The sequence below is a fragment of the Tinamus guttatus genome, unplaced genomic scaffold (genome assembly GCF_059628265.1).
Source record: "Tinamus guttatus ecotype Peru unplaced genomic scaffold, ASM5962826v1 Tinamus_guttatus_pri_ptg000077l, whole genome shotgun sequence".
NCBI classification, from domain to species: Eukaryota; Metazoa; Chordata; class Aves; order Tinamiformes; family Tinamidae; genus Tinamus; species Tinamus guttatus.
The window spans coordinates 475,242-492,621 of NW_028288611.1; the positions used below are offsets into that span (position 1 = coordinate 475,242).

At 46.2% G+C, this 17,380-nt stretch overlaps 1 protein-coding gene across 1 annotated transcript in view; it reads left to right on the forward strand.

Annotated features, from left to right (window-relative positions):
* Positions 1–17,380, forward strand: part of LOC104580247 (integrin alpha-2-like) — a 46,219-nt gene that overhangs the window by 15,447 nt on the left and 13,392 nt on the right. Inside the window, exons 9-12 of the mRNA XM_088519941.1 lie at positions 1,438–1,538; positions 2,446–2,556; positions 3,098–3,202; positions 3,512–3,625. Coding sequence (XP_088376067.1) covers positions 1,438–1,538; positions 2,446–2,556; positions 3,098–3,202; positions 3,512–3,625 — 431 coding nt within the window. The remainder of the gene's footprint in view (positions 1–1,437; positions 1,539–2,445; positions 2,557–3,097; positions 3,203–3,511; positions 3,626–17,380) is intronic.

Consider the following 17,380-nt stretch of genomic DNA (forward strand, 5'->3'; position numbering starts at 1 on the left):
GAACCACTTCAGCCACAAAAGGACCTGGATTTCTGGAGATGAGTCAGCTTAAAAGAACTAAGGGGAATACATATTAAGCCAAAGTACAATTTAAAATGGTTGTCTAGGATCATTTGTCCTTGACCTTGTACTCCACTTAGGAAATATCTATCTGGAGATAAAGAACTCAGCTTCTCATGGTTCCTTCGAGGCTGATAATTTAGCCAAAGAGGCAACTTTTTAAAAGATAAATGTTGAGAAAACTGTGTTGTCTTCCTAAAGAGAGACTTTTATAGGGAGACTCTCCCACTGTAAGTTCCCAGGACAAAAGTTGTGAGTCAGTCTTGCGAATGACTGCAGCAGGGACAAGGACGCTGATGATGCATCCGGGTAGGACTGGAGTTTTGAGCAGTGAGGAAGCAAAAAGTGTTTCAAATGGCTCTTCTGGAAGTTCTTGTAAGGAGGCCCTTTCTGTTTTTTCCCATGGGAGAAAACATGGAGAATTGAAAATGATCTCAGATGCAGTATAGAGGAATACTGATTGATCAGGAATAGCTCTGTGAGAGGGCGTGTGTTGACTTGCAGTGGAATGCACGGATGTTACTTGGATTAAGTGGGGAGGGATAAATAAGGGGTATTTGTGCCTTGTGCTGCAAGAAGGCTTGACATACTTGAGTCATGGCTGTCCACTCGCTCCCTGGCTTGGTTTTTGACTGCTCAAATTAGCCTCCTCTAGGATAAAAACCAGAAGCAGTTCAGGGCTGGCTCACAAGGAGTGGTATGGATGTGTAGTGCCACACTGAGGCACTTGTGTTGCTTTGAGCACTGTTCTGCTGGCTGTGCCCCCGCCAGCATCCACAGACCCTTCTGCTACATCCTTCCACTACACATCCTCAGCTGCATGCCGTGGTGGCTTGCAACAGCCCTCGCATTACGTCGGAAATTTGGAGCAGAAAAAAGCATCAACAAGACGGAAAGCAGCCCAGAGGATACAGGGGGCCACACGCTCTGCACCATGCAGCCAACCAGGGTGCTGTGTGTGTTTCAGCACCCAGGCACTGCAGAAACAAGTCAGGCTGTGGCATGTGGCCTTACGCCCAGGGTTCCCCATGGGCTCTTGGTGGGGAGGAGAGCCCGGCAAGCAGCGAGTAGCCGTGGCCCAGAGCGCAGCTTGCAGTACCGCGCTGAGGCACGGAGCGGTGCAGCAGGCTGCGCCGAGCCCCAGCCCTGCCAGGCCTCGTGGGCGGCCTCGCTCGGGCTCTGGGCTTCGCTATGCAGCCTGTTTTCCTAAGCAGCTGTATAAAATTCAGAAAGCATTACAAGTGACTGATTTTTCTTTTGATTGTGTTTCTGACCTCTGTTTATAAGTGCCTTACAGCAAACCAAAATGCATCCAGTTGCATATGTTTTTGCAGTGGCTGCCAAGTTGAAATGTGTTGTTTTACGGTTGTTAACTAGGTTTGCTAACATCAACTTCTACGGTGTACTCTGATTGTAGCATTCCTTCCACTGTGAATAATTTTGGAGAAATTGGCCCTGCATTCAACTTTTCAGTTAAGGTTAGTAGAAGTTTCTGGTTTAAGTTTGAGAAGCTGCCTTACCTCCTTCTGGTGGCAAAAGCAATTTTAAAAAAATCCTGATTTCACTGTCTTTTTTTGATGCTTTACGAGTCAGCCAAAAAGCTGAGCCGCTTAGGGATAGACACTCACAGTCTTTACGAGCTTAAGGATGAAATTTGTACTTCCTATCTATGAGTGGAGGGGGAGAGGGATTGGTCCTGCACTGGTTACATCTTTATGGGATGGTTAATGCTTAACTTGAGGCCAGCTAATCACAGTGCATATTTGTTTTCTGCTAACTTGATATATAAAAATAAATCTTCTCAGGCTTAGACTCTTAAATTTGAAGTTTGACTAAGGGTTGAAAGCTCAAACCAGAGGAAAGAACCAGGCTTGATGCAGCGTTTATTATATAACCCATAAAAATGTTGGTTCCAAAACAATAGGGGGAGGGGGAAGGAGGAGGAGGATTTTAATTAGGTCCCTTTTAAATTTCATGTAGATGGTATGCTAAATGACTAAATCACAGAATCACAGAATGGTTGAAGTTGGAAGGGACCTCTAGAGATTGTCTAGTCCAACCCCCCTGCTCCAGCAGGGACACCTAAATAATAAGCATTTTGGCTATGGCAGAATACTTGGTTTTCAAAAGAGGATTTCATGCAATTAATAAGAGCTTGGTAAGGAAATAGCCTGGGAGCTGAAACAATATACTGTAATTTTTGCTGTAGTATTGGTATAATGTAATTGCTACTTCAGTAAGTGTTCTAATACAAAAAAGACCGTTGCAAAAGGAATCCCATTCTTTCTTATTCATCCTGGATTTATGATTTTCTTGCTATCCAAAATAATTCTTGCTTATGTGAGAATAACTACCTCAATTAATCATGATTTATTTGCTTTGCAGGTAACAACAGGAAGTATTCCAGTAAAAATGGTGTCTGTAAAACTCTGTCTCCCAGAACTGACCAACAAAGACAACCCACTGATGTATATAACTGCAGTCAGCACAGATCAGGTGAAGAACTGGATACATAAACTGCTGTGTTTTGTGGGGGGTTAACCAGCACCGTATGCATCAACTATTTCCTTCACAGAATGGCAGAGATTGTCTGAATCTCTGCCTTTCTTCTCTTCCCATTTCAAAAGGAAAAGGGGAGCATGATCAAGAAACTTCTCTAGTACTGGCACAACAAGTGGATTATCCTTACAGTCCACAGCTGACTTTTCATATGACCCTGAAACTCTTCACCTGGGTCCTTTTCCAAGTCCCTGGGAAGAGTATAGTACAAATGAAATTTTTAGATTAGGACAAAACTCTCAGGTCATCCTAGGATAAACAAATTACCATAAGAGCAGTTTAATTTTGTAATTCTGCCCTAAAACATGTTCAGTCTCTTATATTCCAAAAGTATCCAGTTATGTATAATTCACAATCTAGACCCTGACAGTCAGCATTGACTGTCAACATCTGGTTGCAAAAATATATATTACTGTGATGAGATACTGTAAACTCTTGAGTATGATGTTATCTAATTTAATTCCTTCTATCTTTTTAGGCCAGAGGTGTTACGTGTCAAGCTCGGGTAAACCTACTGCAAATAGGAAAAAGACCTTATTCTGCATCTTTTAAGAAGGAGAACTTCAGAGCTTCCAAAGAACTGGTGAGTGAGGATGAGCACTAGTGCAGGACGGGGGCACAGGTCTGATCGCTACAAGCCCATTGCTGTGCCCGCGGGACGCGCTGGGGAGGTGAACGGTGCCTTTGCTACCTCCACAGGAGTGGAGCCTCTGTGATTTTCCAAACATACTGCATCTACCACAGAGGGAAGGAGAGTGCTTGTTCACCACTTGCAAACACTTGCTTCATGTGCACACAAAGGCCAGGGTAAAAAATCTGATTATTAAAAGAAAATTTGTTAAGGATGTATTTTTTAATGCATACTACTTCTCTCTGCTGTTTTCACTGGAAGAACTGTAAGAATGCAAAGTGCAGCACCATCACGTGCAGACTGGAAGAGCTTGTGTTGAAGGGGGAGTATTTTGTGAATGTGTCCACCAGAATCTGGAATGGAACCTTTGCCGCTGTGAGCATCAGCTGTGTTTTTATGAATGAACCAGTATTCAAATATTTCATAGTTTCTGACACTTCCTAAACAGAGGTAAAGAAATCTTCGAAATATAGGAAGATCATCCTTTACATTATTGTGTCTTTAATCTAAAAGTAAAATAAGTAGTAAGCTGTGTAACAGATCTGATGTCCTAGAGGTTTTGGGACTAGAGGTTAAAACCTAAGAAAATGCTGGGATAATTCTTCATAGATGGGGGGAAAAAATTCTTGCTGTGACCCTTGAATTCATTCAAAGAATCAGAAACAAAAGTTTCCACAAAACTGAACGTGGGACAGCCGTACAATCTAGTCATAGTCCAGAAAATAATGTTGCTTTTAGGTTTTGAACGTCATAGCCTATACAGGGATCATATCTAAATATCAAAAGCTTGTTGGTGCTGCCAGTTATATTTGTTAGACAAGGTGTGGATTTTTTTTTATTGATTTTGTTGTTTCGATTAAACTTGGTGTCAAGAAAACAGTCCTTGCTTTAAGAGCATCCTGTACGATGCATAATAAATATCCTTCAATAATATCTTGACTATTCCATTTTAAATCACCATGTGACCTCCAGGTTATAATTCATCATGACTTACCAGACTTTTGAAATGAGACCATGTTTGTGCCTCAGCTAGGCAACCGACCAAACTGTCCAAAGTCCTGGGGTTGTCTAGAGCATCAGGAATATGACGCAGTCTTGGTAGTCTGTCTGACAAATCTTACGGCTAGGTATTGACATTTAGCAGCGGAGTGGTTGTCAGGTTCAGCGTTCTCCTTTTAAAAAGGAAAAGGTCAGTTTGATAGTGTAATATACTTATGCTGGTGTCTGAAGGAAAGCATCTGCCTGTCTCTCTGTATTTTTCAAAATGGTTGGATCAAGAATGCTGGGAAAGTGCTGACAGGTACACAGAAGGGAGAGATCTGAATAAAAGGCTGCTACTTTTGCAAGAAACTGACTGGAAATGTTAGTCCGTAATCTCAATAATCACCCGCACACTCAACCTGGTGGGTTGAAAAGCAAGCTTTTAGTAGCCAGCCGGTGGCGGACCTCTTACAGTTTGCCTGAGATCCGTGCCGTCTTAGGAAAAGTTTGTGTTTTTATAGACAGCTGCAACTCCTTCATACGTTATTTGCAGTTACCAGTTCTTCACGGGTGATATCTTATCTCATGGTTGCAGCAAGAGCAGGGTGACTCAGCATAAGTAGCAAGCTATGTTCACAGAAGCAGATAGCGAAATTAGGTACCTAGTCACCTCAACCTTATTAACCTCTTACATGGCCCCTCTTTGCACAGGGTCCTACATTTCCCCACTGGCTGTTGTCCCCTACCTCAAACCGTTGAGGTAATACTCTTCTCCTGGGAGTGGGTTATAATACGTCCTCGTGACCATTATTTTTGCCTCTGAAATTGTACTAGCGATATGAGTGTGGATGCATTTTAAGATGCAAGGGATAATGATCATAAAAATAAGAATTAATATTATGGGACCAGCTATTGCAGACATTAGGGTGGTGAGCCATGGGGACCAGTTATACCACGACTGGAACAGATTCTGTTCTTGTGTCCCGTGGTAATATTTTTCTTTTAGATTTCTGCGCACCATGGCTAATGTTTCCCTAATGACTCCTGACTGATTTGCATAAAAGCAGCATGTTTCTCCAAGAGCTACACATAGGCCTTCTCGCTTCATAAAGAGAAGGTCTAGTCCCCTTCTATTTTGGAGGACTACTTCAGCTAAAGAGTCTACTTGATTTTCCAATCTTCCCACTGTCTCTTCCATATATCCCGTATCTTGGGCTACACGTGAGCTTAAGTCCTGCAATCCCTGTTTTTGAGTGATTAATACAGAAGCCCCGACTGCGGTGGAGCCAGCTATTCCTGTCCCAACCAGTAATGGAATTAAGATAGGGGCAGCTCTTTTCTCTCTCCCATGATGGTGTTCAATGTAGCTCAGGTGGGCTCTTCCGTTATCCTCATCATACAAATACACTTGGGGTAGAACATACACTAATACATAGAAATCAGGCCCTTTACCTGGGGATTCAAGTTGCTGGGTGTTTACACAGTCAGTCAGCCCACTCATGCAGGCCCACCACGCCCCTGTCGGGGCCTCATAATACCTGGTTCTCGTAACATTAACTCTTAATGTTCGGTTACAATTTTTCTGGTACAAAGGGGGTATCTTTCACCCTGCAGCGATCAAGCATAGTCCTGCTCCCTGCACATCCCCAAGGGTCAATCTGGGGTGATTCCATGTACACTTGTCTGAGTGCTTCCTGGGAACAGGTACTCCTTCAGTAGCTACGTCTATATAGTAAGGGGGTCTCGGAACTAGGCATAGCCAGCAATCTTTCTCAAAAGTAGGGGAATGCTTCTGTACTGTTAGGGAGACCCCTGGGTCAGGCCCGTGGACATACAGCCGTAGCCCCCACGTCCTGCCCGTATCCGCCCCAATACTGGGGTTTAAAAAGGATCAGTTGGCAGGTTTTGGGTATACTGCATTTACCCTTCAGACCCCGCTCTATTCTTATGAAAGGGTCATGATGCCCCCAGGAGGATTCCGTTTCACAACCCCATTGGGCACAGTGAAACTGGCCATCCCCTTAACACCCAGGATTTCCTATAGCAGAGCGGTTCTCAAACTTTTTAAATAGGGGGCCGGTTCAATGTCCCTCAGACACTGTCGGGGGCCGGACTATAGTTTGGAAAAAAGTGAACGAATTCCTATGCACACTGCACATATTTTATTTGTAGTAGTGCACAAACAACAGGAAAAAGAATGCAATATTTAAAATGAAGAACAATTGTAATCAACAAAAACAAATAATATTTCAATGTGAACTATGGGCCTGCTTTTGGCTAATGAGATGGTCAATGTTAGGTTCCATATTTGTCACTGCTAGAAACCACAGTCCTGGATGGTAAGATTAATGGAAGAAGGGGCTGATTCAGCGATAACTGACAATGTCGATGCCTCGAGGTTTTTGGGGTTAACTAATGACATGTATGTACAGTCCACCCTGCAAAGAGTGGACGGAAGCGGCAAGAGTCTTATGGCTGTGGTAGCCGAGGGTCTCGCTTACTGCCACACTAATGATGGGGATTGGCCCCCATCCAGCTCCTCCTGGGTAACTATAAGACAAGCATACCAGATGCTTAAGGCAGAGGCCATGAAGATTGCTATAGAATTGGGAAGTCCGGAGCTTTATCTGCAACAGCTGTTGTTACCTGAGATGCGAAACAAGCTGTTGGAGGGATGTCCAGGAGCGTGGTGCCCTTATCTAATTCCAGTTCTGATGTCAGAACAAGGAAACCCTATTGAGAACGTAATTGAAAAGTTGCAACAGATAGGGGACCTTCCAGGATTGGCGTTAGAGGTGGATGGAAAAGGCAGCAGTGAGAAAAAAAAGGGTCGAGTGGGAACACAGGGTCGGAATCCAGGGAGCGAGCTCGGCTCTTCCATCCCCTTTTACAGAAGGGTGTTGATAAACAGGAAATTGATGGGAAACCAACAGAAGTATTATGCCAACTAGCACGCCGATATAATGTCTGTGCGGTCTAGGCTGCGAAGCAACACTCAGGAATAATGTCCAAGGCTGATAGATCACAGGTGGTGCACGCATGGAAGGATTTAGAGCAGACAGTGTTAAGATTCAGACCCAAGGAAGAGCTGGAACCAGTTTCTCCCCCTCAGGAGGGGCTTGGATGCCTGAAACAAGAAGAGGGGGGTGGCCAAGCTCCAGTGTCCGAAGGGTTCCAATGTAACATCGCTCGCCGAGACGATCGACCGTTCGTTACATGTGCCATTTATTGGTCAGAACAAAATAGACAAACGGTTCATGCCTTGGTGGACACGGGAGCGGAGGTCACAGTAGTGTACGGGAACCCAGAGAAACTGGGCACCCGCGCACTCGGGGCAGGGGGGAAAGAGTTACGCAACTCGAGGCGGAGTTTGTCCGCCCCCTGGCCTGCCTCCTGGGCCGTACTGACCCTACGTGCCAGGATGCACCAGGCATAGAGAGGACAGTGCAGAGAGAGCAGAGGGGAAGGAGAAACTCCTAACTCTGAGGCCTACGCTGTCTACACGGGAGCCGGTCAGCAACTCGCTCTCTCTCTCTGATCTGCCAGCTCGAGAGGATGTTTCGGTCCAGTATCCCGCTGGCAGGCATCACCTCGTGAGTAGTTATCCATACTTTGCTTCTTTTATGTGCTTTCACCTGAATAAATGCTTGATGTAGTCACCTTGTTCTGCGTGATTATTGCTGAATCCCAAGCCCATCCGGAACACGTCCACCCTACTGTTGGGCTTGATAAGTTTTTTTATGTACTCACAATACTCAGGAAAGCGTCAAAGTGGTAAGAGGAACAAATGCCCACTTTTGTGGGCGTTAGTTTTTGTGTTCAAGTGCAATGACAGCACACAAAAGCTGACAGAAAGAGATGCAAAATTTCATCTTTTATGCGTATGACAAGGAGATGTTGTTAAGAGGACAGTTAATCCAAAATCCAAATGAATAAACTGTTATTTAATCTTTGACTGGCATGCAAAGGAAAGAAAAGAATTTGTACTATTAAAATTCTTTCATTACTTAACGAAGATATTGTGCAATAAAAATAGGATGTGCTGCCTTCCTGAACAAGCACTGAAAGATTTTTAACTTTTGTATCAAGTGCTCAGTAAATGATAACATCAATGTGCGCTGACAAGGAGAAGTTTAAAAAATTATTTCACTATTTTTTAAGGACAGAGGAAGAAAGGATAAGACTTCAGATATTTTCAATTGAAAAAATGCTTGAATCACAGTTGGAGAGGGTCTACTTGGTCAAGATGAACTTACAATTGATTATCATGAAAAATAGAAATTAGAAACTATAACAAATCAGCTATAAGTGAAACGTGCTTTAAACAAATGTTAATAACACTATAAATACTGGACAAAGTCTTTTCAGACTTGATTTATTTACATCCTGGTCAGTGCCCAGAAACAAGCCAGTTTTACAGTTTTGTTTCAATTCTTCTGAGTTACTCAACTGCAAAATGTCAGCTTGGAACAACTAAGCTTTTCATACTAGGTGAACTCAGCAGTCCCTGAATTCCTTGGATTGTCTCAAAATCATTACAACCAAAGAAACTATTACTCAGATTAACTTATTAATATGTATCTTCTTCTCAGAAATATATACCATCAGCAAACATATTAGAAGTATTTTTTTCATGTTCAAGTGGAAAAATAAATAAATTGACACTAATCTGACATTAGTTATAATTTCCTTAACATTTGATACTAATCATAAAACAGGGTCATTATTTTTATTAGTCTTGTTTTGTTGCATTTCTATACATTCATGTCTAGATAACCACATCAATTTATATGATTAAATAATTAAATTCACCTACCTTTTTCTGTGAGTAATATGCACTGAAGCCCACTTGTGACATTTCTATTTGGAATGTATCGCCTTGATCTGTACCTGGCATAATAAGTATCTGCATATGGTTAATCTTACAGGAGACTTTGAGAGTATATGTAATTTGTCTTCTCCAAACCTATCCATTCATCTTAAATTATTTCCAGCATTTACAACCAATGGAAATTTAATACTTGATAAATATATTTTGCTACAAGTCTGCTCCAAAACAAGCAGAAGATGATGGGAAGAATGGTTTGTAATAGTCATGCATGGTAAAAGCACTTAGCAAAACCCAGAAAGAAAAAGGAGCTCAGCTGATCCACTTTATTTCATTAGCAGTATGGGCCTGATTAAGAATAAAAGCAGCTGAGTGTAGGGGGATGTTGTACTGGGGGGGTGGCGTGGTGCGGCGCGGAACGGAACGGAACGGGGATGGGGAGTACCTCCTGTACTTGAGGAAGTTCCTAGGACTGAGATACTGTTTTTAAATCTTGCGGTTAGGCGCTTGGATACAGGCATGGCAACCTATCAGCTCCATAAACATCAATACAGGTTAATGCGGATAACCAATCATATTATTACATGATGCTCTGTTGCTATGGCTTGGGCTATATATTCTGCTAATTAAAAGTTAATAAATGAGATCAGATGCAGCTTCCATGAAGTTTGGGGTCTGATTCTCCACACTGCTCTAAGTTTCCACGGCACCAGGAGAACACCCTGCGTAGGGATTCCCTACAAGTGTCGCCCAAACAGGGATCCTGACGCGCCTCCTGGAAAAGTGGGAACGTGGATCCAACCTAAGAAGGGCCCGGAGCGGGTAAGCCGGCCATGAAGCGCGCACACGGTGGTAGCGGCTTGGGGAGCTTAAATGCAAGACCCAGAAGCTTAAATGTGGAGAAGCGGGGAGCTTAAATGCGAGACCCAGAAGCTTAAATGCGGAGAAGCGGGGAGCTTAAATGCGAGACCCGGAGGGATGCACCCAGTAGAACTCCGTTAGCCAGGAACAGGCAGGAGAACGGAGGAACGTCCTGGAATGCGTTAGAGCGGCAGGCTGGTCCTGGAACGCGGTCATGCGGCAGGCGGTTGAGAAGAGCATCCTGTAACGCGGTAAAGCGGCAGGCGGTAAAGGAAAATGGAGCAGGAAGCGGCCGTACAATTGCTGCAGGAGCCGCTAGCTCGAAGGGAAGCGGCGGTTAGTATGAAGAAGCTGCAAGAGCTCCTCTCCTGGGCTCGTGACAAGGGACATATCAAAGAGCCACAGTCGGTGTTTAGTATTACAGAATGGAGGGAGATTGGAGACTCCCTGATGGAAAAGATGTTCGAAGGTAGCAAAACTGCCAAAGAGTTGGGTCATACCTGGCGTGAAGTGCCGCCCACGGCTCCGCTGCTCTCTGCATGGGAGACCGGAGAACGGCCAGTGATGACCCTCTGCAAGCTTTCGATCTGGTGCAGAGAGAATGTGTTCAAAGCCGAGCCCCACCTAGTATTCAAATCCGATGTGAAGGCCAAAAGGAAAGTGGCCGTCGGAGCCATGTCCACCTTTGCGAGCACTTCAGGACCGGGACCGCCACGCCACCGAAAACCGCTGGTGTTTGGAGGTCCATCGCCAACCCCCCTCGCCCGTGCCTGCCTCTGTGCCTGTGGCACCTGCACCATCTGTGCCCCTGCTTCCGGACTGCCCCCGTCGCGCCTGAAGAACGGCCCGGCTGGGTCCAGGACTTGTTAGATTGCCTTGAAAAAGGGAGAAGGGGGGCCGGGGAAGAGAAGGCGAATGAGATCAAGGAAACTTATGTTGCTGAGGACTTGACAACAGCCAGGAGGGAGGTGCAGGGGAATTTGATCTGTCTTTTAAAGTGGGGGTTGTAGAACTGTAATGCTTTAAGTGAGGACAGAAACCATTATTAGGGCTATTATTTCTATTTGCTATGTTCATCTCTATTATGTGTTGTATCCTTTGTATATTGATGCTGACAGGAGGTATGGTTGAAAGGTGGAAATTTGTATGATCCGTAGAGTCATAAAATTATTGTGCAAAATAGAATCCAGACCTTGAGAAAGAAGATGTTTGCCTGCCTGGGCTGAGCGATAAGGAGCGCGGAGGCGGCTGCTCAGCCAGGCTCAGAGCCGACCTCCTCCGAAAGCAGTTGAAGGCGACTGCTCGACCAGGCTTGTAGCCAACTTAACTGCAAACATCATCTAAACTAATTTGAAGGTCAAAACACCCGAGAGGGAGGAAGATGAGAAAGGCAGGACCCTCAGACTGACAACTGGGACAATTTACTGGGATGCACACCTGTGCACCCAGGAGAGAAGGTTATGTGACTGAAGGCGGAGTTTGTCTGCCCCCTGGTCTGCCTGCTGGCACGTACTGGCCCTAAGTGGCAGGATGCACCGGGCATAAACAGACAGTGCGGAGAGAAAGGGGCGGGTGAGACTCCTAATACTGAGACCCACGTTGTCTCTGCGGGGACGCCCGCCGAGTTAGGAGCCTGTCAGCAACCCTCTAATCTGCCAACTCGAGAGAATGTTCAGTCTCAGTGTCCTGCCGACAAGTATTACCTCAAGAGTAATTATTCATACTTTGCTTCTTTAACGTGCTTTCACCTGAATAGCCGTAGCCACCTTGTTCTGTGTGATTATTGCCTAATCCCAAACCCATTCGCAACCTAATTGGCAACGAGGATGGGACTTGGCAATTGAGACAGTGGAACTCACTAGTGGAGTGCACAGCTACGTGAGGTCGTGCCACTGGATAGAAATTGTCTTTGTGCTGTTTGTGTGCGTAGTGTAGGGTACGGCGCTCGGAAGATCTCGCGATGTACGGGAAGAATAGGGAACTAAGGCATATGCCATATTAGGTAAAGAGCAACGCTTATTGGCTATATAGGCATGCTTCCGCCTTTGCTACCTTTATAAGATCCAGCCTGCGTATATTAAACGCCATTTGCAGCATCCTCATATTGGTGTCTGTGCTCTCTGGCCCGGGCACGGGTTGGACGTGCCTGGCCGCCTCGGCGGACGGAGTCGATTGCCAATGTCAGGCAACAAGTGGTGACCCCGACGTGATACTCCGAGGCGGCGGACCGCAGGCGGTCGAGGGATCCGGATCATGGAAGGGATAATCAAGGTCGTATTATCGTTTGCTCGTGAATGGGGGATTTCTATGAAATCGAACGCAGTTAAGAGCTGCATTGAGCGGCTCCTTGAAGAAGGGGCGGTTAACAGTGCCGGGGAAGTTTTATTCCCCCAGCACTGGCAGAGATGTACCACCGCCTTAGCGGAATATGGTATATCTAAAGGGAGTGCGAAAGATCTAAAGACATGGGGAGTGATACGGCAGGTCCTCCAGAGAGCAAGGGAGGAGAGGGAGACTTGGAGGGCAGCACGGGAGGCGCTCGGGAAGAGCGAAGCAGTGGGAGTGCAGACAGAGGCTGATGAACAGACCCTCTGCAAGCTTTCGATCTGGTGCAGAGAGAATGGGTTCAAAGCCGAACCCCACCTAGCATTCAAACCCGATGTGAAAGCCAAAAGCAAAGTGGCCATCGGAGCCACAGCAGCCTTTGCAAGCGCTTCAGGACCGGGACCGCCACGCCACTGAAAACCGCTGGTGTTTGGAGATCCATCGCTAACCCCCCCCCGCCCGTGCCTGCCTCTGTGCCTGCACCTGCGGCGCCTACACTGTCTGTGCCCCCGCTTCCGCTTGTTAGATCGCCTTGAAAAAAGGAGAAAGGGGGGCTGGGGAAGAGAAGGCGAATGAGATCAAGGAAACTTATGTTGCTGAAGGCTTGATGAAAGCCAGGAGGGAGGTGCAGAGGAATTTGATCTGTCTTTAAAAGTGGGGGTTGAAGAACTGTAATGCTTTAAGTGAGGACAGAAACCGTTATTAGGGCTATTATTTCTATTTGCTATGTTCATCTCTATTATGTGTTGTATCCTTTGTATATTGATGCCGACACGAGGTATGGTTGAAAGGTGGAAATTTGTATGATCTGTAGAGTCATAAAACTATTGTGCAAAATAGAATCCAAGACCCTGAGAAAGAAGATGTTTGCCTGCCCAGGCTGAGCGATAAGGAGTGCGGAGGCGGCTGCCCAGTCAGGCTCAGAGCCGATCTCCTCCAAAAGCAGCTGAAGGCGGCTGCTCGACCGGGCTTGTAGCCAACTTAACTGCAAACATCCTCTAAATTAGTTTGAAGGTCAAACACCCGAGAGGGAGGGAGATGAGAAAGGCAGGACCCTCAGACTGACGACTGGGACAATTTACTGACATGCGCACCTGCGCACCCAGGAGGGAAGATTATGTGACTGAAGGCAGAGTTTGTCCGCCCCCTGGTCTGCCTGCTGGCATGTACTGGCCCTACGTGGCAGGATGCACCGGGCATAAACAAGACAGAGCAGAGAGAAGGGAGGGGTGAGACTCCTAACACTGAGACCCACGTTGTCTCTGCGGGGACGCCCGCTGAGTTGGGAGCCTGTCAGCAACCCTCTCATCTGCCAACTCAAGAGAATGTTCAGTCTCAGTGTCCTGCCAACAAGTATTACCTCACGAGTAATTAGGCATACTTTGCTTCTTTAACGTGCTTTCACCTGAATAGCCGTAGCCACTTTGTTCTGTGTGATTATTGCCGAATCCCAAACCCATTCGCAACCTAATTGGCAGCGAGGATGGGATTAGGCAATTGAGACAGTGGAACTCACTAGTGGAGTGCACAGCTACGTGAGGTCGTGCCACTGGATAGAAATTGTGTTTGTGCTGTTTGTATCTGTGGTTTTTAGATCTTTATTGTGTAATATATATATCAGCAGAGAGGGCTAAATAAGCACAACAAGAAAGTCCAGAATTTGAAAGTGGGAAAGTCAGGAATAACTCAGACTACGGCGTCCCCCCCCACCTCCCCCGCCCACCCACCCCACCGATGGAGGACTGGGAGCCGTACTCTGACTTGTATCCTTGGAAAGAGACTAGGGAAGTACTTCAGCATGGGAAACAAGAATGAAGCGATGGCCACGCTCCAGTGCAACTGGCACGGAAGGACCTGCAACAGTCCTTACAAATTGTAAAAGCCTCAATGCTACTGGAGCGGGCGCCTCCTTAATATACAGAAATCCCAAGCAATTTCTGGGGAGGAAACCAAATTGAAGCTATGCAAACATAAATAGAAATGGAAATCGAGAACCTTTCAAAATGATTGGGACATCTTAATAATTGATTTAAAAGATTGTTTTTTCACCATACCATTGCATCCTGAGGACCATGACATAGTGGAACATATGAACCAAACGCTGAAACGCCAGCTACGAAAAACGAAAAATTGGCAAGAGCAGAATATGTTTTAAAATTTTGAGATTGCCCCAGGATAGCCTAGTCCCTCTGATGGTCAAACACAGGGCTGGGCTAAAGGGAGCCCTGACAGAAGTAAAGTCGGGTCCGAGTAAGGTGATGCTGAGAGACTGGAACACGGGAAACTGGATGGGACCCTTGGGCTTAATAACCTGGGGAAAAGGGTATGCTTGTGTCGTTACAGATACTGGAACCAGATGGGTGCCAGCAAAAATGGGCGAGACCTTGGCTGGAAGCAAACTCGCATACATCAAACGTAGCAGGCAGGCAGCTGGTACCCTAGCTGTGGAAAGTGTGAGCCTGCAGAAGAACAACATGGGAGGAAGAAGTGTTACTGTTATTATTAGCTGTATATTGTGGCTTTTAGGAGGTAATATTACTTTTAACGCTATTATAGAAGCTGATGCTACTTTTAACACTAATGGATATGTTATGCTACTTAGGCGTATTGTTAATTATACCCAAATTAAGAGTTGTTGGCTTTGTGGGACAGCGGATCAATTGATGCACTGGTGTTAGGTATTCCTCAAAGCAACTGGACAGACCTGAATCCATATAGCCTACTCAATACATCATATCAGTGCACACAGGAGAATGTATGGGCGGGCACGCCAATAGCCATCATGCTGGAGGAGGCGCTGCAACAGCGCAGCACCACAGCCTCCATAGTCCATGTGAGAAGTCATGCCAGTATACAGGGATATTATCAGGAAGGCAACAATAAAGCTGATGCAGCAGCCAAGGGTGTATGGACAATAACACAAGCTCGTGCTATACACGAGCACCTCCACATAGGAGCGAGAGCCCTCGCAAAGCATTGCAACATTCCCCTTGCAGCACCCAGGGATGTGGTAGCCACTTGCCCGTATTGCCAACGATCGACTCTATGGGGTGCTGGGGTAAATCCCCGTGGCCTAAAGGCAAATCAAATCTGGCAGTCAGACTTCACATTATGCCCTTTATTCAAACCACGACCCTGGTTAGCAGTTACAGTGGATACATGCAGTGGACTGATCATAGCCACACAACACCAGAGGGTTACTGCGCGTGCAGCTCACCAGCATTGGATAACGGCTATAGCATGGTTAGGCGTTCCGCGAATAATCAAAACAGATAACGGCTCCTGCTTCACAGCCCAATCTACGCAAGACTGGGCTGACAAATGGGGAATTCAACTGCAGCACGGAATTCCTCACAATAGCCAAGGACAGGCAATTGTAGAGAGAGCAAATCAAACCCTCAAACAAAAAATCAAGATCCTTGGGGAGGGGGAAGGTCATACCCAAAGAATTCCCAGTATGAAGCAACCAGAAATTTTGATGCGAGCGCTATATTCGCTGAATCATTTCATTTGTGGAAATGAGAACAAGGCACCAGTGGATAAGCATTGGGCGGTCGCAGCTATAGAGGATGGGCCCCCAGTTCTGGTCAGGTTCCCAGAGAAAGGGATATGGGAGTCTGGGTGGAACTTGGTAACCCAGGGAAGGGGCTACGCGGCCGTAAGACAGCAGGAGGTAGTGAAATGGGTACCCGCAAGGTGGATAAGACCGAACCTCAAAACTCATGGCAACTATGAGCTTACCCCTACAGGAACAGCTGGTGGGACGACCCCCACAACCCATACACCTCAGTGATGGAGGATTCGACTGGACCCCGACCTACTAAGAAAGCACCTTGTCCGGTTGAAAAGGAAATATTGGAGAACAGCAAAACAAATGATCGACATGGCAAGACGAGGAAAGGGTCTCTTTGCGTTATCCTGCTGATACAGGTTGTATGGAGTCGACCAGGAAACACAGAATCCTAGGCCCGACAATGGGCGAGGGCGAGAGGCGCATCCCATTATTGCCTCCCCACCGGGGTGGAAAAAGGGGAAAGTCCTGATCTCAACCTGTGTTGAAAATGTTGCAGTTTGAAAGCCGTAGTGGTAATGGTGGTGGGGGGGGAAGGAGGTATCAAAAAAGGTATCGGATTCACGAACAGTCTGTCAACTGTAGGTCCGATTGCCCCCCCCCAAACAAATAGTCGAGTTCACAAACAGTATGATTTATTCAAGTGCAGCATTTACAAAGCAGGTTTCGGATGTTAGTACAGGAAATTCTCTACTAGAGCATGGGGTTTTTAGCTAGCTCTGATGTACAAATATGCAATCATCACTCACCCCAGAAAATGGGAGAAGACGTCCAGTTTCGAGTCTCCTCAGGCAGTGTCCCGGCGCAAGGGGAGGGAAGGGGGCTCAGCCTCTCGACTGACCCAGGAGTTACAATGAATTCTTCCCTCCAGACTTTTCATCCTTAGTTCACCTTTTATACTTTTCTTTACATTCAGGTGGAGCTTGAGTGACTAAAGTCATACTTAACCTTGTTGTTGATTGGTGGCAAAGTTTCTCGCTTTCATTTAAAGGTACAGTCAACCGAAAATCTAAAGCGCATGCTCAGTGAGGGGTGGTCGTACCTCGGAGGCGGGTAACTTCTGAGATGGAGGTACGGTTTTCACATTATAATGAGCAAAGTTCAAGCAAAGTTCATCATTTGCCACTTTTGCTGGCTCAGCACCGGACTTGTTATCGTATATCTCTCATTAGACAGCCACTGTGCAGCTTATCAGCAGCCCAGCAAAGGGAGTGCAACAGAGTTTGGCCGTGGAGCTTTCATCCCGCTCCATCCGCCGTTACTCCCTTTCGCAGCTGCGAGGAGGGCAGATTGCGTTGCCCAGGGAACCGTGGAGGAGCAGAGTCCGTGCGCACCAACCATCCTGGAAATGGCAACTGTGCAGCACCCCAAGCAGGCCTCTGTAATGCCAGAGCTGTGTGAAGCCCTAGTTTTCCTCTCAGTTCCTGCTTTCAAACAATTCTTCTACAAACGCTCCTTCCACACAATCCACTAACATGCTTTGCTTTTGTAAGCTTTGCGGCTTCGCTAACAGATAACGCTTTATGCAAATTAATGGCACAAAGCGCAGCAAATCTCACAATAC